General features: G+C 35.1%; 1 protein-coding gene and 1 long non-coding RNA gene across 7 annotated transcripts in view; one reads left to right on the top strand and one right to left on the bottom strand.

Moving 5' to 3' along the window:
• LOC114313023 (uncharacterized) overlaps window positions 1-23,539 on the bottom strand; it is a 257,539-nt gene that overhangs the window by 197,122 nt on the left and 36,878 nt on the right. For 3 of the 6 annotated variants that reach the window (XM_082910231.1, XM_082910232.1, XM_082910233.1), the window contains 4 exons: window positions 15,953-16,189; window positions 15,736-15,795; window positions 14,218-14,478; window positions 11,834-12,389 (listed from right to left, as the gene is read on the bottom strand). The exons of 1 other annotated variant lie outside the window; for it this stretch is intronic. In XM_082910231.1, coding sequence (XP_082766357.1) covers window positions 12,258-12,389; window positions 14,218-14,478; window positions 15,736-15,795; window positions 15,953-16,189 — 690 coding nt within the window. In that variant the 3' untranslated portion in view covers window positions 11,834-12,257. Of the gene's footprint in view, window positions 1-11,833; window positions 12,390-14,217; window positions 14,479-15,082; window positions 15,251-15,735; window positions 15,796-15,952; window positions 16,190-23,539 lie in introns of those variants that run through there. 2 more of the 6 variants (XR_014357331.1, XM_082910234.1) reach the window with 2 other exon arrangements.
• LOC114317195 (uncharacterized) lies at window positions 8,860-10,214 on the top strand. Its single transcript, XR_014357332.1, has 2 exons — window positions 8,860-9,344; window positions 9,975-10,214. It is a non-coding gene; the product is annotated as an uncharacterized LOC114317195 (long non-coding RNA).

Below are 23,539 nucleotides of genomic sequence, written 5' to 3'. Positions count from 1 at the left end.
CGCCTCCCAAGTACCACCCACACGAGCCTTCTCGTACTTCCACCACTGACCCGCATCTCCCTTCAGTTGGAAGGATGCCAAGGTCACTTTCAGTGCTCCGTCCTCGATGCCAAGCATCTCGAACGTCTTACTCATTTGCTCTAGCCACTCATCAGCCTTCAGTGGCTCCTTCGGATCCCCGACAAACTCATCCGGATTAGACCGAAAGAACTCCCTCTTCAAGAAAGAAGGCCCTGCCTCAGCGGCCTGATTCCCAGCTCTAAGAATACCCAACGCTCCTGCTATCTCTCCGGCCAAGGCACCCATAGCCTGCTGACCCACTGGCTCAGCCACATTGGCCTGACCAACTCCCTCCTGCACTGCCGGAGTCTCACCCTGTAACGGTACTTCCTGCCTCGCAGGTCTACCACGCCTAGCACCTCTTCCTTGTCCTGACATCCTAATAAAGGTAACACAGAACATTAGCACATTCACAAATGTGCCGAAACTAAACACTCACGTCCTAATGCATGGACAACTGTAATTCACTCCACATAAGCACATAAACACATAAGCACTTACGAATTTCATTTCCGGATAATGATAGTCCCGAGACGTTACTAGAGTTCCAGTTAGAAATAGCATTGATCAAGTGCTTTTCCAACAAGACTCCCAGAAACCCAAGGATCCAATCAACATCCTAGAAACTAAATCCCATACCCATATAGTCACATAAGCATGTTATCAATTAAACACAAAGCATGTGATACTACATCTAAGTCTCTACCAAGCGAGACAAACCCATTGTGATACTAATCACTTCCCACGTACCCAAAGTATTCGAACCCGGTACGCTCTGATACCAAGTTGTAACGCCCTCAAAATAATAACAATAAACCCATCAAATAACACATTCATTAACATATGAAATAACCACATTCTTCTATTCATCAGTGTTTCATTACAAAAAGTATTACATGTTAACAGTAAAAGCAAAATGCCCTACGGGCTTACAGCTTTCCAAGTTATCACTTGGTTACAACAAAAGAGTACTAACTCATACACATTAAGCCCTTGGCTTGTATTTACATGTAATACATCAAAAAGTAAAACGACATCAGTATGTCCGCCTCAAGCCTCCCAAGCTATGTCCTTGGAGGTGGCATGCTTCCTGTACCTGAAAATGATATTCCCATATAGGGTGAGCCACAGCCCAGTAGAAATACACTAAACCAACCATGAACATTGCCTAAAACATTAGCAATTGATAGATGGTCAACACTGATACATTCACATAAATCACATGTTTATGTCAAACGACTTACAAGTCCAAATTACTTTTCATTTTCCCTTTTTTTAACAGATAGGCATACAAGCACTACCCACATTCCCAACAGATATGTTTAACAACAATATCCACATTCTCAGATAAGCAAGAAGCTATATCCACATTCCACAACAGATATGTATAACAACAATATCCCCAGATATGCATATAAGCTATATCCACACTTCACAAAGATAAGCATACAAGCTCTATCTTCACTTCTCTAGACAAGCATATGAGCTGTATCTACGGAGTTCATCCCCTTTCTTCTCCCAACACTATCCGGTTTAGAGGTACATCCCCTATCTTCCCCTAAACCGCGGAGTACATCCCCTTTCTCCTCCTCTACACATAACGTATACAAACACATTGGTTCTATATACAATCACACAATACATACAGTTAATGTATTCTATCAACTGTCAAATTCCATGACACATTCCATTGATTAGTTTCAGTTTGCCTAATCATCATGCATTGTCTACAACAATCACGACTATCCTCCACCGATAGCCCAAAGCAGTTATTTCTAAACAGAAAATAAATGCACAAATGGATATTAAATCAACATTTCATTCCTCTCAATTAATTATCTCAATTAATTAAACAATGTAATTAGGTTAATTCCCATAATCAACATTTCAACCCTTAGGTCCCATTTTCATCAATGATTCAACACTTATTCCATTTTTTTCATGCCAAACATGCATCTAGGTTTATTATGAATAAAACCCCAACTTTTGTAAACTTACACAAAAACCCCAAACTTTCACAAAATTACCAAACCAACCCCAACATCTCAAAATACCAAAATTTAAAGACAAAAACCATAGAGAGGAGTAGGATATCCCTACCTCAAATTCGGAGCCCCAAAGGAGACGAAGACCAAAACCAAAACGCTCCAAATCTCGAAATTTTCAGATCAAAAGGAAGCTCTCGACGATCAACACAACTTCCGTGAAGACAAAAGGTGAGTAAACGATCCTTACTAGATCAAATCTAAGAGAGAAGGGCCGGTTTAGAGTGAGAAGCTCTGAAAATGGCTTTTAGGAAAAGTAGGAGAGAGAAAAGATCTTGAAAAAGTGATCCAAAAGTCGGATCTCGAATTTATATAAAAGTCTCCCCGCTCGAGCGTCAAAACCCCCGCTCGAGCGTCACTCACAGACTTCCGCTCGAGCGACCAAACTCCAGCTCGAGCGCCAGATACACACTCCCAGCACTTTTACAGAATCAGGTCTCCGCTCGAGCTTCCAACTTCTCCGCTCGAGCGTCACACACAACACTCCCGCTCGAGCGGTCAATCCCACGCTCGAGCGTCCAACACTGCACAGGAAATACTGGACGGGTGTATTCCCCGCTCGAGCGCCCAAATCCCCGCTCGAGCGTACAGGCCAAAATCTGGGCAACTAGTTTTGGTTTCTAAACTCAACCAACCCGTAACAAACCTGCCCAACACATCCTATAACTCAATTACGAAGTAAAAAGGATGTAAACAAAATAATAAACAACTACCAACATCCACGGACACATGTCCGGGTCACGGTATAACAAGGATAAATCCGGGATCGCTATAAAAAATTATAACACAATGATTTTAAAATAAGAAAAAGATAACATAACCAAATTATTGTTGTACATAGGGGGGGACACAAAGGAAAAAGAGGATTCTATTTAGATTTACTTTAAGATTTTTTTTTAAAATTACAAAATAAACACAAAGTAGTGTTTTTTGTGGATTTGTATTGAATTTTACGTGATAAATATCTGATTGAGTGAATTGTGGGTGATGGATATGCATGCGTAAATTGTATGAATAAGACTCGTGGATTTTTTTTTTTTTTATTTTTTAAATAACATGATAGACATTAGATATTTATAATTTGTATATATGTTTTTAATTTACAAATATTCGTGAGTTTTTTTTTTTAAATAATACGATAGACATTGGATATTTGTAATTTATATATATAGATATATATTTTGTGGGTTTAGACTTTGTGAATTCTTTTAAGAAAAATAACATGATAGACATTGAAAACATATTTGCAGGTTTATATTTTTTTTATTAATTTATTTAATTGAGAGTGAGATTTATTTTAATTTATTCAAGTTATGTGATAGACATCTAATTTTCTTGAATTTAGGTGAACTATTTTTGATATGTAAAAAAAAGGATTTATAAAAGTCGAAGAAGATATCAACACTATTATATGAGAAGAAATAAATCAAATTTGATTAAATTGAAGAACAAATGCAAACCACAAATTAAAATGCATGTAAGCCCAAACTATGCAAAATGTAGTAACGGAGTAGATGAAAAGATGTGTAGATGAACTAAAAAATATTGAGAAAAAAATATATACACAAAAAAGTAATAAACACTGAAAAATGCATATAAAGTAAGAAATAATATTAGGAGTATAAAAATGGAGAAGATGAAAAGATGTGTGGATGAACTGAAAAATATTTAGGAAAAAGAAAACAAATCGAATATTATTAAGATGTGTAAATAAATTGAAAAATATTGGAAAAAATAAATATGTACACACAAATAATAAACAATGAAAGAAATGCATATAAAATAAGAAATAATATTAGGAGCATAAAATGGAGAAGATGAAAAGATGTGTAGATAAATTGAAAAATATTAGGAAAAAAGAATATATTTACACAAAAATATAAAGTACGAAATCATATTACACCGACCTTGTAATAATTTTTTACAGATCATCAAACTTAGAAAATGTAATAATGGAGAAGATAATATGATTTTCGCAGATTATCAAACTTGCAAAATATAATAATGATGAGGATGAGTTAGTCTGAGAAAAGATAGGTAGATAAAAGAAAATAAAAATGGATAGATGAAAGAGAATGATTGAATTTGACTAAAATATGTATAGGTGATGGATATGTAAATACGGATATAAATAAATGTGTGTGTAGAAGTTATAGGAGGTATAGGTGATGGATATGTAAATACGGATATAAATAAATATTTTATTATTTTATTTTTATTTTTATTTTATATTTTATTACAGGAAGAGGGAGTGAAAATTCCTGAATAATGGAAATATCATGGAGATCCCATGATCATCTCCAACTGATGTATCGGTGTCGTTGTTGGTTGCTAAAAGCAAGCAATCAAGTGACTCTAGAGAGTCTGTCGTTGAATCTCTGGCATTTCCATCTTGTAACCCATTCGTCAAATTGCCAAAATCACCCATTAGAGTACCCAATGAACTCATTATCATGTAAGGCTTGTTAATTGGGGGGGAAGAAGAAGAACGGGAGTGAAAATGCCTAAATAGTGAAAATATCATGGAGATCCCATGATCATCTCCAGCTGATGTATCAGTGTTGCTGTTGGTTGCTAAAAGTAAGCAATCAAGTGACTCTAGAGAGTCTGTTATTGAATCTTTGGCCTTTCTATCTTGTAACTCATTCGTCGAAATGCCAAAATCACCCATTAGAGTACCCAATGAATTCATCATCATGTAAGGCCTGTTAATTAGAGGGGAAGAAGAAGAACAGAATTGTCCAATAGCTTCATGGTGCTGTGGAAAATTCAAACTTTTTGTTTTGTTTTATTAAATCAAAACAAAGATTTGGATATATGTGTTTTTTTTTTTTTTTAATAGATATAGATTAATAAATCATATATATATCTAAATTTCTTATTTTAATTATGTAAATCAATTATTTAATCTTTATCTTTATTTGTAGGCCATGAAATTATTTTTTTATAAATTTTTATATGTTTATCTATGGGGAGAAATTTTAAAATTCAAATATTTCTATGGGTGGATATGGATGAATAGATGTGGGAGTTGTGGGTGATGGATATAGATGAATATGGATACAAAATGAATATTTATTATTTTATTTTAATTTAAGGAGAGGGAGTGAAAAGGCCTGAATAGTAGAAAGAGAAGTAAAGGGAGGTGCCATGTATTTTTTTATTTTTCTAAAATTATGAGAATTTAAGACTAAATTTTTGGAGGCTTTTGAGAAAACACTACATTTGGTTATATATATAGTATAGATAGATATATACAGATATATGATGTGACATATTTAAGTCTTCTTATTTTAAATCAAGACCTATTGGATGGGTCATGTTATAGGCAAGTTATGACATTTGTAATTTTGATTATAAAAAATGTCATATTTAGATTATTTTCAATTATAATTAAAAAAAAAAAAAGTCATTACTAAACACCAGACAAGGTATAACGAAAAACATTTTAAATCATATCTAAAATAATGTCATAATCAAAATCACAATGACTTATAATTAACACAATAATGAGTTATAACTAAGTCATAACCAAATCATAACCAACAACAAAATAGGTCATAACTAAATATCACAAAAATTATAAGTAGAGCAAATGATACAGGCCTCAAAAGCAGAATTTCCTCGATCTGGAGTGGCCTTTATTTCAAAAATATAACTACCATATTTTTCTGATTAAATATTTTGTATAAATTAATGATAAAATAGCATTTCCATCCCCCCAAAAAAATGTGGTCCAAGCATTTCACTTAGAAAGAAAAGGGGGGACTTACGTGTAGGTCCTACTAAATGGACTTATTGTTTAATAGGTGTTATGATAATTAATGACATTTTTCATCATACTCTATTAAAAAATGTCAGTAATTGTTAATTTTGAGCTACAGTTTGTAAATTTTGTCACAAAAAATGTCACTAATTATAAGTTTTAGTGACAATTTCAAAAAATCGTCACAAAAAAATCACTAATTTTCAACTATCAGCGACTGTTTGAAAAATTCATCACACAAAAAATCACTGATTGTAAGTTTTAGTGACAATTTATAAAAATCGTGACAAAAACCGTCACTAATTGTTAATTTTTAGTGACATGTGTAAAAAATCGTCACAAAAAAAATATTTTTAGCAATGATTGTACTAGTATTGATTTTCAATACGACTTGATGGGAATTAAGTTCAACTATTAGGACGTATTGGTAGTTTACCCAAAGAAAAGCTACTTCTTTTATGTAATTTATTAATCTAAAAGAACTCAACATAATTGGATGCTAAAAAATTTAATGTTAATTATAATACATCTCGTGAACTAGTACTAAATATTAATATCCTCTTAAACTACAAAATTGTACAGTTAAACCTTTTAATTTTAAAATGTCATACAAATATCTCTGTTTGGATAGGTGAATGAGTGTCTAGAGCTAAAAATTATTAGATACTTCCAGAGTACCATATTCTCTTCGTGATCTACTCTCGGCCAATGAGAAATTGCAACACACACTAAATAGTCATCATTTGTCTCCTAACTATCCCCACAAAGATGAGTTAACATGTTCCATTCATAAAATTTTTTGCTTTGCAATTAATTTGAAACACCACATAGACAATGACACATAATACTCTAAGACTAGTCACTAATTATTCATTAAAATTTGAATGGCACAAGTCATGTATGACAACTTTGTAATACTAGGGCGGAGAATGGAATTTGAAAGGAAGGTTAGGGGTACAAACATCACTCTTTTTACTTTATTATACGTTTTTTTATAAAAAATTAAAAATCAATTAAAATAGCAAATTCCCAAATGGCACCACAGTTCACTTCTTGCCCTCTTAACATCACTCTCTTTGTGCCAAATGCATGCATGAATTTGAGCTTTTTATTCTTCTTTGTTGATATAGAACTTTTGATTGAGAAGATGCAAGTATCAACGTAAATAGTGTTGACTTTAAGGCAAAGTTGAGGAAGCAGCTCTTTTGGACCCCAAAAATTGGTTGAAAAAAAGGGTTCTCAAAAACTATCCCTTAAATAGAAACAAAAAAGCTTGTTGATGTAGAAAATTATTTAAAATTAATGGATGATTATTTTTCAAATATATGGTTTGTGAATGGAAGGTTATTGACTATCCCTGTTACAGTTGTTTATGGGGAAATAAACTTTTAAAAACTGAAATTGATTAAATCTTACCTTTGGTTAACTTTGTCACAAGAATGATTCAATGGATTTGATTGTTAAATTGAATTATGCAAGTTTGATTAGTAATTTTACAACTAATAATTTGAGTTTTATACTTGAGATTACGAAAGTTCAAAATTTTTAAATAAAATTTAAATTACCAACCGATTTGATTTTGGGGGGGAAAAAAAAGTTTAAAAATCAATCCACATTACAAGCTCGTTTTAGAATTATCTATCTTTATATGTATAAAAGCCCCATGATAAAAAAAACTTGATTTGGGTCTCAAAAAAGTCATCAAATTTTTCTTTTTTATTGCTTATTCAAGCATGCATTCATTAGAATTTTCATTTTTGTTGTTTTATAGACTCTAGGCAATAATCTATATTTTGTTGTTTTTAAATTTTGCATTTTGTTGTTTTTGTAGACTCTGGAGTGCTTGACACAAATATGGAGGCCTTAGGGAGGAAAATGGTAAAGCTGTGTGCTGGTTTACCATTAGCAATCGTTGTGCTTGGTGGACTTTTGGCAACAAAGCATACATTAAGGGAATGGGAGATGGTATACCAAAATGTTCGTTCGCATAAATGCAGCGACGACCCCATACAACATGACAATGGAGTATCAAAGGTGTTAGCTTTAAGCTACCAAGATTTGCCTCATCAATTGAAGCCATGTTTTCTATATTTAGGTCACTTTCCGGAGGATTCTAGGATAGACGCTGAGAGACTATCACTTGTGGATAGCTGATGGTATAATTGTAGATGATGATAGAGTAGGGGATGAAACAATAATGGATGTGGCAAAACGTTGCTTGGGTGCGCTTGCACAGAGGTGCATGGTTCTAGTACAAGTAGAGACATATACTCAAAAGATCAATTATTGTCGCATTCATGATCTCATGCTAGAGCTATGTTTGTCAAAGGCAGAAATAAATGATTTTCTTCGAATCATTTTTCTCCAACGTGAAACTGATCCAACTAATTGCTTTTCCACCACATCAACAACTACTATTCCAAAAATGCGCAGGCTTGCAATTCATTTGAATAGGGATGGCCAAAGAGTTTTCCTCCCTGACTTGGAGACAACTAATCAGCTAAGATCAATATTGTTCTGCAATCAAGGAGTGTATTTGACAGAGTTGAACTCCCATTTCAAGTACTTCAAATTGCTTAGGAATTTGGATCTTCAAGGATTTTGCTTTGATAAAAAGTTCGTCAAATCAATAGGTGACCTAATTAGCTTGAGGTACTTGAGTTTTAGAAGATGTTTGATACCGAAGTGGCATTCGTCTATCTGCAAGTTGAAATACTTGCAAACCTTGGATTTACGAAATTGCCACTTCAACTCAGGTGAAGTAATAGTCTTACATGGAATGGAACAATTGAGGCATTTGTATATTCAGTTGGATCTCGATGTTAAATTAAAAATTTGATGGGTTGAGCAACTTCGAAACATTAGGAGGGTTTGACACACGGTCTTGTGACGTGAATGATCTGTGTAAATTGATCAATCTTCGGCAACTAGAAGATGCAACTTTCTGGAAGAGGATCAATCAGGATTTAGCGGCTTTCATCAACTACCTATTACCAAGTTACCAGAATACTGCCAGGGTTTCTCTCCCAGCCTCATCGAGTTAAAGTTGTCTGGATGTGAACTTGAAGAAGACCCTATGCCAACATTAGAGAGGCTACCTAACCTACAATATCTCTTTTTAGGTAGTTCTGACATTGAACACAAACTGGTTGACTCCGCTGATGGTTTCCCACAACTCAAAATGGTTTGCTCCGCTAATGGTTTCCCCAACTCAAAACCCTAGAACTCAATCGTTTTTACGACTTAAACGAGTGGGAGGTGGAAAAAGAAGCCATGCCCAATCTCTCTTCTTTAGAAATTGAATGTTGCCCAGGACTAGAAATGGTTCCAGAGGGACTGAGATTCGTTGCTACCCTCCAACGATTTACAATTAGGGCTATGAGCCAAAATTTCAAGAACAAGCTTCGAAGGGTCAATGGTGAAGGAGGAGAAGATTTTTACAAAGTGCGACATGTGTCCTACCTCGACATTCGGTAAATTTCTCAATTCTGCCTGGATAATCCTTTCTTTCACAAGAGACGAAACAAGTGTTGGGTCTCTTATCATTTCTTTCACATCCCCCTCATTAATTCTCATCATAACATATGTTGATATATATATATATATATATATATAGCAATGCTACAGACCCCCAGTGACCCCCCAGTGTCACGTATCGGCTTGGGGTTGACTGAAAACCAAAAAAAAAAAAAAAAAAACTGTTTTTTTGACCAATAGAAAGGAACCCCCAGCACCTCCACTGGGAGTCCAAAGCTTTATTCATATATATATATATATATATATATATATATCTCTGCTTTTTTGCCTTTATATTGGTTTAGGGGTGGACAAATTTTCATAGAATAAAAAAAACTAAACAAAACCGAAATTATTGGGTTGGTTTGGTTTTTTTTTAATACATTGGTTTAGTTTTGAGTGTTCAATTAGGATTGGATTAATTTTTGGTTTAGGTTCTATCTATATCAAACAAACTTGATAACCAAATCTATATATTTATTTATATTATAAGATTCAATCTATATCGGCATGTTTTTGCCTAATTGGTCTATTCTAATGGACTTGATTGCAACTAATCATTTCTCAATATTTATTTTGATTTTCAGTCGATATTGAGAAGCATAAGAAGAAAAATGGGAAGTGGAAGAAGAAAATACTGGAAGGCAGAGTTGGAATTTACGGTACCTAATTTTATTTTATTAGCTGTGTTACTGGATTTGATTTATTTTAGTTGTATTTAAGCTTGAGTTAGATTTCACTATTCTATTCACAACTGTTGGCTTGTATTAAACAATATTTATTTTATGTTTGTGTTAGATTTAAATATTAAAGCTTGTTTATTTTAATTATTTATTATTGATTGATTCATTTTTTTGGATTGGATTGATTTAGTTCAAGTGCATGATTCATTTAAATATGTTCTAAATTTAATATCAACTCAAACCAAACTGACCCAATCACACCCCTCTATTGGTTCATATCCATAAAAAAAATTTAATACAAGACTAGAGTAATAAAAGTTGAGATTTTTTTATAATAGATCCCTTATAATAAGATTTTTTATAAGAAAACAAACAAGCCCATAAGGTTTATTGTGAGGAGGGCAACACGTGCAACAAACACAACCCAATTACTGAAAAGCTAATTTTATTATTTAAACTTTTAAATACTAACTTTTAATTTTTTTAAAGTAATTTTTGGAATACTCTCATCGAAATCCATTCAGTAAGATTTGGTATTGAATATGCAATATTGAAGATGTGATTTATTTTTTAACAATGAAATTTTTATTATCTATAAATAGAGAAATTTCAAATTAAAAACTAAAAATCCAAAATTAAGTGCTACAAAATGAAAAACCATATTTCATTGTTTGTGATTAGAAAGAAATTTCACTATCTATTGACATCAAATAAAAATTTTTAAACTAGAGGGATAAAATGCAAAATTAGTATTGGTTGCTAAAAAGAGTGCGATAAAAAGTGGCGTCACGCTCACCTATCAAGTAGAAACTTTGGTTATGTATGGTGTTTTTTTCTTTTTTGTTTTATTTCCTCCTATGCTCATTAACTTGTTTTTTACAAGCAATAAATATAAGTGATGGACAAATATATATATATATATATATATTAGCAGTCCGCACATGCGATACGTGTACAACTTGAAAAAAATAATATTATAAGAATAATAATAAAAAAGAATGCACATGCCTTGCTCAATTGGTAAGAACATTTATTATTAAATCCATGATCCTGAGTTTGAGACTTGTCCTCTCTGTATAATTTTTACAAAAACTACAAATATAGGAATATTTTGAAAAAACCCAATATGAGACAAAAATGTCAACACCACCAACCGCCTTCCTTTTATATATTAAAATAGATACATAGATATTAGATAGCCATAAAGACTTGATAATCCGATATCCACGTTATGTACATACATCTATGTGTATATAGAGAGTATCATAAAAGAACTGAACAACTTTTTTATATTTTTTTAAATTACCAATCAGTGCCATATGCCACATGACTCTTCTAACAAATAAATCAACACTCAATTGAACTTAGTAAATCGAAATTTCAAATGTAAAAACAACTTGTTACGTTTGAACATCTTGATTAGGAGGTCCTTGTTTCACATCATGAAAGGAGAATATTTATTTTTTTAAACTGCGTTTGAATCGTAGACTTGAGTAGGTATTTAGAAAAGACAAAATGAAAAATTCGGTGTGAAGTGTGCATGAAATATAGCTACATTTCCCAAATTTTCACCCAACCTTTCTCTCTTTCCCTTTTCAATTCCTTAATCCAAACACAACCTTAATATTTTAACAAGACTCAATGGAGACACCCATGTCCAACCCTTCCTGCTTAGAAACCTTTGGGGGCTAGATATCATCTTGCCAAATCTCAGGGAGGAATATGAAATTAACCTCAAGACTCCGTTAAGTTTGAACAATATATTAATCTAAACTTGTTGAAAATTTTCTTTTCTGGGAATTAACCTTCTAAAATATTACATATCTCCTGAATCTTCATGAGAATTTTTCATTAAAATTTTACAACTTAGTGATACAATCACATATGTGCTTCCTTTTCCAAATAAGAAAGGTAAAGCAGCTCCTGAAGGTAACACAATTGCAAGTAAATCAAAAATTATCCCAAAGTTATGATTCAGTCACACATTGAGACTAAAACGGACAAACTATCAATTCAAACAGGTTCCCAAAATTCATGGTATAATTTCTAAATGATCAATGTATATATGTTGGGCAGCCATTTGCTAGTTACTTGTTACAATGGAGATAAAACTATGATCTTTACTTTGAGAACCCCATGTGCTTAATTTGCTTAATGTCAAACCTTGATTCATTTGAACACCATCTATTACTCGGAGTCAGAATCTGATAGTGGCATCTGGTAAGCATCGTTTGGTTCTGTGTCAGTGATGGAAGGAGGACGATCTTGGTTTGACACCGCTCTCTTCTTGCGTCTCTGATTTGGTCTATCTTCATCATCCTGGAAATTTTCATATGGTGATTAAGCAAACATATAGAAAGCAGAGGGGGAAAAAATGCATAAAACAAATATTGTTTAACGTACAAAATGCTTATCCAAGTCCCACTGCAGTGAATTGGGCAGTTATGTATGCATAGCAAAATTAAGATCACTGATGTTTATGTTGGTTAGTTGTAATTATGTATTAAAATAGGAATTAATATTGGAGATTGATGTCAACTGTAAATTGTATTTACTAGGTACAAATAAAAAGTCGAGAATAAATTTGAGCTGTTTTTCTTTCGTTTCTATGAGATTTGTATATTTGAGGGGTTCTATTTCAGTTGAGTGTGAGGTTCTTCCCCAATGGGTGTGAGTTTCTTCCTCAATGGAAGTGAGTTTCTTACAGGTTTCTTCCTTGGGAGTGGAGAATTCGCATTTCTAAGTAAGAAATGTCAACCAAGAAGGAATTTTTTGCTACTAAGAGTGAAAAGCTCGATAACTTAAGCTAAAAATGCCGATTTACCTTTGATGAGGGCAAGCTTCCATCTCTACAATGAAATTTTTTGACACGTTAAGGAGAAAAGTATTTACATCAAATTTAATTTTTAATATTTTGTTACTATTTTAATATAAAATTCAAAATTCTAATGCATCAACGCCTTGAGGCTTACGCCTCTCTCCTCATGAGGGAATATGTCTCACGTTACGCATTTGCTTTTAAAAACTTTGGAACAATCATACAAGAATGATTCGTGGTGAGGGAGAGATAAAAATCCTTCATTTTTTTTTTTTTTTTTTTAAGTGTCTTTCTTAGTGTCTGAGTTTGGGGTGGGGTGTTGCTTTTTCAATGAGAATGACAAGTCTACAAATTGCAAAGCAGGAAAATGTGAATTGTTGAATGAGAAGATTCAGAGATATGCTCAAAGCTATCACTCAGTACAATAATCTGTTAGGAGCAGAAATAAATTAACAATGAATAGGCAATAACATGGCTGTCAAGAAAATAAAATAAAATAACAAAAAAAAACAAAAAAGGCTGCTACCCACATGGTATATGAGACTGCATTTGAACTAAATGAAGGGAAACTTCGAAGAATATGTTGGGAATGGGATTTATACCACATCCCACCAATGTGAACGGAAGCACACAATGCACAAGCCAAAGAGAAAAACAATTAGACACAGATTTTTGTGGTTCGGCAACAATTGCCAACATCCATGGGAGAGAGATTCAACTATGAATAAAAAATAGGTAATACATGTGAGATAGTCAACACGCTCAAAACCCATATCACTACTAGAACCCCATGCTCAAGAGTAGTTGAGCCATTGATCACTCTAATGCCTTCACGGTATTTTTTGTCACCCCTTACATCGCTATTTTATCCTTCTCTTAATCTCACCAAAACATAGTCTCCATGACTATTTATAATAGTCTATCCACAAAAAACCTAGTTCCATAAAATTAGGTAACCGAAACCTACACATTGGGTTTCCCTATAGATTTCGGACTCTACTATCCTAACGCCAATACATGCTTAAACTAACCTAACAAATGTATGAGACCCACATATATCACATTGGTGGACTAGTCTTAACAGAATATTAATAGAAGTTACTAAATTAATCAAGTAAAATATTATGCAGCCAAGACATCGCACATATAAAAAATAATTAGAAGGAAAATATTGATGCTAAAAAGTAGAAAAGGGAAATAAAAGAAAGGACTAATCATGAGTCAGAAAAATATCAATGAAATCACATTGGATTGGAGATGAAGATAATAGCTGGAAAAAAAAAAAAGACAATAACAATGCTCCCAGGAGCACAATATGCCATGACTTACTTTTTTGCTCGATTGAGTTTGATTATTTGATTGACTTGGATGAGTTGATTGGCTCCTTCGCAACCAGATGCTACCGAAAGACATCAATGCTCCTAACAGCAAGACTGGGCCAATCCTTGGATCTCCTAGGCGATTGTGGATTCCATTCATGATGCTACCAATTCTCTGTTTCATTCCTGTCCCTTTGGATAGAATATTTTTGGCACCTACTGACCAAATAGGATCTGCATCTTCGGGAACAAGTGCAGGAGTTTTTGCTCTCTGCAATGAGACAAACAGAAAAGGTTTGAGCACACAACATCTTGTATGAAAGAGATGCAACTCTAAGCTCCAGAGTGTATACATCCTTCAAAAAACCACAAAGTTCAATGAGTATCAATCCAAGAAGCACGGACACTTCTAAGAACGTAACATGCCGTGTCTGACACTCATCAGATACCTATGTATCAAGGGTGCGGGTATGGATACTTGTACGGGTACGCTGATACGGCCAAAACCTAAAAAAAAATAGGATATGGGGTACAGCTGTGGTATATCAACAAATTTTTTTATTTTTCATAGTTTATTGTTTGAGATTCAATCTACCAATCAAAGTTCAATACCAAAACTAAAAGGAAAATTACAAAACCAAAAGAGAAATCATAGTTCAACAATACTAATATCAAAGCAAAGTCCATATGCTATTTTAATGTCATTAGATAGGAGAAATTACAAAACAAAATTTCATTCCAAAAGCCAACTAAGAAAAATTTGGAAACTTTAAACATCAATTTTCACTTTCATCAACTTTATCATTGAATAGCACATCTTTCATCTTTGACATTTCAAGTAAAAGAATTGCAATTTCAAGTAAATCATAACTCACTAATAAATTAAATGTATCACCACCAATGTCCCATAGCTTGGTGTACTCCCGATGTACCCATCATGTACCTACAAAGTACCCACGTGCCAAAAAATGTATAAAAAGTACCTGGTACATATTTCAAGTACCCGATACGCATGCAATCCTAACGGTACACGTACCAATACCCTGTAAGTACCCGATATGAGTATGGTAATATTTTCGGAGTACCTATGCTTCATAGCCGGACACTTTCCAACACTTGAACATACATGAAACATATTACGAGTTTGAATAAATAACTTGGAATCTAATGATACAACAAAAATTAAATAAATTTATACCTATTCTCCTCCTTTATACTTCTAAAATGAATATATTATACTTAAATATTTATATATATGACATAATAATTATTTATCCTTATATATGACATATATTTGATAAATACATAAATAAATTATATATTTTGCAGAAGTCCCCAACGTGTCGTGTCCTACATTTTTTGAAAATTTACATGTCGGTGTGTCAATGTCGTGTCACATGTTCGTGCTTCTTAGGTATCAATAATGAAGTGAAGGTAATTAAACCCCTCAGCAAAATACACAAATGCATCCATTCAAGTACCAAAAGGAAGCTTAATTCTAAAAAAAGTTTGTCTATGTTAAACTTACAAAAAAGGGGAGCTCCCTAGAGTCACCATCTTCGATTATTTGAGAGATCCACTTGATGATCTACCAACCAAATAAAAAAGAAACAACTCAATGTGAAAAGGTGCACTAAAGCACAAAGAATGTTGCATTTGCATTAACTGCTCAATTCAGAGTGAAATATATCTCAATAATTAAAACATGTAGTAAAATCCATCTCACAACAGATAGAAGGCCAAACCTCTGAACTTTCTTCAGAACCATTGTACCTCGCAACAAGTTGTGATGCAGGATCCACATCATCATTCAGAAATACCTCCAACATGTTTTTTGGCTTTTTTTCCTCATTTTTAATACTATCTTCTGTAGCATTCCTTTTGTAACGTACAATAATTAACTGTGGTACATCTGTTATATCCCTCCTAGGTCCACATGTATCATAGCTGTTCTCCGTTTGAGTGTGGAAAAAACAATATCGCTGGAGAAGAGAAATTTAGTGACTAATACAGTTGCAAAAGATCATTTGTTAAATGTTTCAGTGTAAAATAGTCCATCATGATCATTATTAATTAAAATATTATAATCCATAATTAGTAAGCACACATACTTCTACATAAAACAAATTAAAAAAAAAAAAAAACCCTACAAATGGTGCTAGGAATAACAGCGGAGAGATGGAAAGATCATTCCTTCAACTGAATAAAGCAGAAGCAAACAACCTCTAATCATATGTACAATGCTGCTGCAATGACATCTTACACAATTATTATTGGAGTTTATGAATAATTTTCACCTTTGCAATATAATACTACATGCCTCATATACGCAACCTGGTGAACTTAGTTCAATTTTTACTATATAACACCTTCTGTGAGAGGAATCACATTCTGTTTCCTACACTAAATAGCTTGACCTACATAATAGCATTATTTCTATAGCTGGAGAGGAATCACATTCTCTGTACATACAGCTATCACAGAAATTCATTCTATGTACTTCCTACACTCCTTTGTATTTCATTCTTTGAGATGAATCACATTTCCCTGTACATATAGCTAGATCCACGAAACAGAATCAATCAACAAGAGTACAAAAATTTGGGAAAGATAACCTCCAAAGTTTTTAAAATGACCAGAATCATAATGAAAAACTTTCACCTTCTTTGGTTTAATTTATGAATTGCTTTTGAGTTTCTTTGTTTTTCATTTTTTTTTTTTTTTTTGGGGGGGGGGGGGGGGTCCTTAGTGAGCTTTTTTCATATTTTAGTTTTTTTTTTTTTTTTTTTTTTGAACTTTTTAGATGCACTTAATCTAGATGAACTTAAAATATAAAATATTTGTAAAAAGATCTGAAATTGTCTTTAACTTTTTTCATCTCTTTTTCAAATGTTTTAGATTTTAAGTGCGTCTAATTTGGCGGATCTAAAAAAAAAAACTAAAATATGAAGAAAAAAAATCACTAAAGAAACAAAACAATTTTGAGTTCCAAAAGTTGGTTTTGAACTGAAATAGGATAACAATGAATGATGAATACTTTTAATTAGCCATGTCTCACATGGAGAACATAATCTAATACACCAAAACAATTGAGGTGTACATGCTTTGCACTAGACAGGCCATGGCTAAATATGTATATACCAAAGCTTTTAAATGTGACTGCGTAAGTCTCAAGGCATCAACACATAAGCATTTCAAATTTCAAATTTTTATATTTAGTGAGAAAAAATTATTTAAAATTAAATTAAAAAACAACGCCCAATTAGTACACATTAATTTTAATTTTATTTAAAATTAAATATAAATGTATAAATACTTTTCTCAAGGCGTTGAACATTTCATTACAGAATAGGAAACTTGCCCTTATCGAAGATGTGTTAGAATAGGAAAGAATGTTCGTTATATTGTATTCTTTCTATATTTATTTTTCCATTTATTGATGTAACGGGCTGGCCCATAATTTATGCCTTATGGCACTCCTGTAATTACTCAGTATTATCAATATAAAAGGGAATGTCGTCTAACCTATTCCCTATCACTTTCTCTTCTCTAAAAATCTTCATGGTATCAGAGCCAAACAGGCCCTAGCCATTCTCTTCTACCACTCTAGCAGCCTCTCTCTTCTCCGGCAGCCACCGAGCCACCGAAACCTAGCACCCAGCCTCTCTTACTCACCCAAGTCTCCCAAAACCCTCGACCCAGGTCTCGGCAGACCCCCTCTCGTCTTCTAGAGGTTTGTCGAGAGCCCTCCCTGGCTCTTTAGGCTGTGTCGCAGGTCCTCTTGGCTCCAAGCATCTTGTTGGCACCCTTCCAGGGCTCTTCACCTTCAACGACAGTCCCTCTGGCTGTCTAGCTCTTCTATGACAGTCCCCTGGTCTTCTGTCTCTTTCGGCCAGTCTCTGGGTCTGCTCGTTCTACGTTTTAAACTCTCTGTTTTCTGTTTTAACCTATAAAAAAAAAAAATGCAGTGACAAAAAAAAAAAAAAATTTATGAGTTCTTAATTATTCTTTATGCTGTCACAGTGGTAGTTGTGTCTTTCCTTCCACTTTTATCTTCCGGATTTGTGAATGACCTTGTTTTTTTTTTTTTTTTTGAGTTAAATAGTAGAGTATCCATGGCAGATTCCCTTAGTGAATCCATTACTTCTCAGCCACCTCAACGCGAGAGTTCCATTATACCTCCTACTATGACTGATAACTTCAACCCTGGCCTCAAAATCACCACTTCTCTATTCAATGGTCAGAACTATCTAGCGCAGTCGCAAAGTTTGACTATTTTTTTCAAGAGCAAAGGGAAGATGGGGTATGTTGATAGCAGGATATCGGCACCAACCACCACAGACTCGAATTATGATCAGTGGGAGATCACCAACTCCCTTATTATGGGTTGGTTGATCTATTCTATGGTTCCAAAGATTGGCGAGGGCTATCTCTCTATGGACACTGCCCAGGATATTTGGGAGGCCATGGCTACCACTTACTCCCGGAAGGGGAACTTTTCCCAAGCTTTCGAGTTACGTCACTCCATTGAAAGGTCGGTACAAGGTGAGATGACTATTCTCCAGTATTATACCTTTCTTAGCAATGGATGGAAGAGGCTTGATCATCTTCATGATTACAAGCCTGTCTATCTCACAGATTCTGCTGGTTACCTGAAGTTTGTGGCACAAGAGCGGATCTTCAAGTGCTTAGAAGGCCTAAATGTGGAGTATGACCCTGTTCGGAGCCGTGTCCTTAGCATGGATGTATTTCCTTCTCTCTAGGAAGCCTTTGCTTTAGTACAGAATGAAGAGAGTCGCCGCTCTGCGATGCTTCTTTTTACCACCACTGATCGTTCTGCTTTGGTTTCTGCACCTTCCCGCACTAGCGAGCGTGTGTCCCATGGTTCTCATCTTTCTTCTGAGAAGGATAATCTTTTCTGTGACTACTATCGTCGCCCTCGACATACCCAAGAGACTTGTTGGAAGCTGCATGGGACTCCTGGTGGTTACAGAGACCGTCCTGGTACTTGCGAGGGTAGATCTGGCCTGTCTAGAGGCCGAGGGGCCAATGCTCGAGCTCATCTTTCAGACACGGTTGAGCCACCACCTTCATCTCCCGTTGTCTCACTGGCTGCTGATGTTTCGGGGTTATCTGCCTCGGATTTTGATATCGCTCTTCGCCACTTGATAGACCATCGCTTTTCCACTTCTACCACAGGTGCACCCTCTTCTTCCTTTGCCAACTCAGGTAATTTGGCTTCCTCTCCATATGCATTGCTATTTCATACCACAGTGCCCTGGATAATTGATTCTGGTGCTTCTAACCATATGTCTGGTTCCTCTCATTTATTCTCCAAATATAACCCCTGTTCAAGTCAAGAAAAAGTACGTATTGCTGATGGTACTACGTCGTCTGTATCTAGGAAGGGTTTAATTCATGTCACACCTTACCTTCCTTTATCCCCTGTTCTCCATGTTCCTAATTTTAGTGTTAATCTTTTATCTTTGAGTTGTATTACTTGTGATTTGAATTGTAGCGTGACGTTTTTTTCCTGATCGTTATCTCTTCTAGGACCTTATCACGAGGAAGGAGATTGGCAGTGGTAGAGCAGAACATGGTCTCTACATTCTCGACCAGACAGACGGGCTGGCTCACTCCTCTGTTCAGTTACCATCCACCAAGGAAGACCTCTGGCTGTGGCATCGTCGTTTAGGACATCCCTCTTTTTTACTACTTAAGCATTTATTTCCTTTTGGGTTTGAGAAGAATAGTGTGTCTGATTTTCAATGTGAGTCTTGTCAACTTGGGAAACAACACCGAGCTTCTTTTGCTCCCTCTATTAATAAAAGTTCAGTTCCATTTACTTTGATTCATTCTAATGTTTGGGGTCCCTCACGTTTTATGTCTTTAAAAGGTCAAAAATGATTCGTTACTTTCATCGATGACTATTCTAGGGCCACTTGGGTCTATCTGCTGAAAGATAAAAATGACGTGTTTTCTATGTTTCAAACCTTCCATAAAATGATTTGCACTCAGTTTGGGACGGTTGTCAAAATTTTGCGTTCTGATAATGGGGGAGAATATCTCGACTCTAGTCTTGCCAGTTATTTTTTTACTCGTGGCATTATTCATCAAACTTCCTACACCAATACCCCTCAACAAAATGAGGTTGCCGAAACGAAATATCATCACCACCTTGATGTGGCCCGTTGTCTATCCTTTGAAATGCGTGTTCATAGATCTTATTGAGGAGAGGCAGTTCTCACTGCCACTTATTTGATTAATTGTCTTCCTACCCAAGCCCTTCACAAGCAAACACCTCTCTAAGTTCTGTTCGGGTCCACCTCTTCTGGGTTCTGCCTTGCCCCTAAGACCTTTGGTTGTGTTTGTTTTGTCCATAATCATTCTCCTACTTGTGGTAAATTGGATCCTCGGTCTCTTCGGTGTGTTTTCCTAGGTTACTCTGCCACACAAAAGGGTTATAAGTGTTATGATCCTCCCACTCGCAAATGGTTTGTCTTCATGGACGTCACCTTTTTCGAGTCTCAGTCTTACTTTCTCCACTCTCCAATGTCCCAGTCATCCCTTTAGGAGACGCCTTGGTGTAAAGAGATTCATGTTCCACCTCTGCCAGTGGTTGCACAGATAGAGGATGATAAGCCCGTAGCAGTTGTTGATGGAGGCAAAGTTTATGTCAGGGACAAGGACAGACAACAAGTCACCTGGATACAAGAACCTATTTTCCCTCCTCTCCTGCCAACTGCTTCCTCGGATGAGTGTCCAGAGTCACTCCCCTCTCCTGAGAGTCTAGGTAATTCTGATCCTAGTGCTCTCATTCCTGAGCTTTCAGATCTTGATGTTCTCATTGCTAATAGAAAGGGGTTGGGTCATGTACTCAGCATCCTATTACAAATCATGTCTCTTATTCTAATCTGTCTCCCTCATATAAAGTCTTTTTGTCTAAGATTTCTTCTGTGAGTCTGCCTTACAGTTTTTAGGAGGCTCTCACCATTCCTGAATGGAAACATGCCATAATGGAAGAGATGCGAGCTCTCAGCAAGAATGGCACTTGAGAGTTAGTGGAGTTACCTAGAGGCAAAAATCAAGTTGGATGTAAGTGGGTGTACACTACAAAACACAAAGTAGATGGTTCCATAGAATGGTACAAAGCAAGACTAGTTGCTAAGGGTTTTACTCAGACTTATGGGGTAGATTACCAAGAGACATTTGCACCAGTTACTAAGATGAACTCTATAAGAATTCTACTGTCTCTTGCTGCAAATCTGAATTGGCTACTTCATCAGTTTGATGTGAAGAGTGCCTTCCTTCATGGAAACCTAAAAGAAGAGGTTTATATGGATATTCCTCCTGATTTTAAAGATGCTAGGTCCAAAGGTAAAGTGTGCAGGCTCTGAAAGTCACTCTATAGGATAAAGCAATCCCCTAGAACTTGGTTTGAAAGGTTTGCTCAAGCTATGCTGAGATATGGGTTCAAGCAAAGTCAAGCTAATCACACCTTATTTGTGAAACACTCCTCACTTGGTAAGACCACAATTCTTATTGTCTATGTTGATGATATTGTTTTGACAGGAGATGATGTTGAGGAGATTCCTTGGTTGAAGGAATACTTAGCCAAGGAGTTTGAAATCAAAGACTTAAGCAATTTGAAGTATTTTTTGGGCCGGTCCAAGGATGGCATCTTCATATGCCAGAGGAAGCATGTACTTGACTTGCTCAAGGAAACTGGAATGCTTGGAAGTAGACCATATGATACACCTCTAGAACCAGGTCAGAAACTAAGTGAGGATCAAGGGAGAGATCCAGTGGACAAGGGGATATATCAGAGGTTAGTGGGTCAGCTCATATACTTATCCCACTCCCGTCCAGACATTGTCATTGCAATGAGCATGGTTTGCCAGTTTATGCATGCTCCTAGAAATTCCCACTTAGGCAATTATGAGAATCCTGAGACACTTGAAGGCTTCTCCTGGAAAGGGTCTCCGTTTCTCAAAACATGGACATCTCAGTGTGGAGGCATTCACTGATGCGGATTGGCCTGGATCGGTTACTGACAAACGATCAACTTCTGAATATTGCACATTTGTTGGAGGCAACCTAATCACGTGGCGAAGTAAGAAACAGAAAGTGGTTGCTAGATCTAGTGCTGAGGCAGAATTCAAGGCTACGGCTCAGGGTGTATGTGAGTTGCTATAGATTAGACTATTATTGGGAGACTTGGGGATCCATAAGACCGATTCCACGAGATTGTATTGTGACGACAAAGCCGCAATCAACATAGCTCATAATCCAGTTCAACATGACAAGACTAAGCGTGTGGAGATTGATAGGCACTTCATTAAGGAAAAACTCACTAGTGGCACCATATGTATTCCATTTGTGAAGATTGGGGACCAACTGGCAGATGTTCTTACCAAGGGCATAGCAAGCAAACCATTTCATGACATTCTCACCAAGCTGGGCATGAGAAATATCTTCACACCAGCTTGAGGGAGAGTCTTAGAATAGGAAAGAATATTCGTTATATTGTATTCTTTCTATATTTATTTTTCCCTTTATTGATGCAATGGGCTGGCCCATAATTTATGCCTTCTGGCACTCATATAATTACTCAGTATTATCAATATAAAAGGGAATGCGGTCTAACCTATTCTCTATCACTTTCTCTTCTCTAAAAATCTTCAAGATGAACCTGACATTCTTAGTTTCAGTTATTGAACTTCTTACTTGAGTCTTTGCTTTATATTTTTTCTTGATTTTTTCCATGAAATATGATGGTTACAAAAGAGGTTCTTATTTTTTATGTTTAAATTTAAACTATGTATTAGACCATCAAAAAAAATAAAATAAAACTATGTATTATAATAAGCTTAACAACAACCCCAGTCAAGCTCTCCATATACGTACTGTTACATGGGACTCAAGTATGAGTACCAGGTGCGGGTGAGTATCCAAGCATCAGACCTTCATAAATTCAAATCTTGGGACATGTATCCAAAATTGAATATGAGTACTAGGACACGTCATATGCACATATATTATATTTTATATAATATTCTCGGATGAGATGTTGTAAATTCTGTAAAAATATACTAGAAATTAAATAAGATATAGGAAAATTTTGAAATTTCTATATATAATTCATGTGAGCGGCTAAAAATATTACTTTACTAACAAATGCGAGTTTCTTCTTCTTTTTCATGTATTGTTACAAATTAAAGGATCTGAGGCCCCGTTTGTTTTCAGAGGTAGAATGGAGGGGTTTCATAGTGAAGGAATTAATAGTGAGGGGAATGTTAGTAAGGGGATTGATAGTGAAGCGATTAGGTAAA

The sequence above is a fragment of the Camellia sinensis genome, chromosome 15, assembly GCF_055761805.1.
Source record: "Camellia sinensis isolate YWXY chromosome 15, ASM5576180v1, whole genome shotgun sequence".
NCBI classification, from domain to species: Eukaryota; Viridiplantae; Streptophyta; class Magnoliopsida; order Ericales; family Theaceae; genus Camellia; species Camellia sinensis.
Note: the sequence above shows the minus strand (reverse complement) of the source record. Positions and strands in the feature narration are given on the sequence as shown.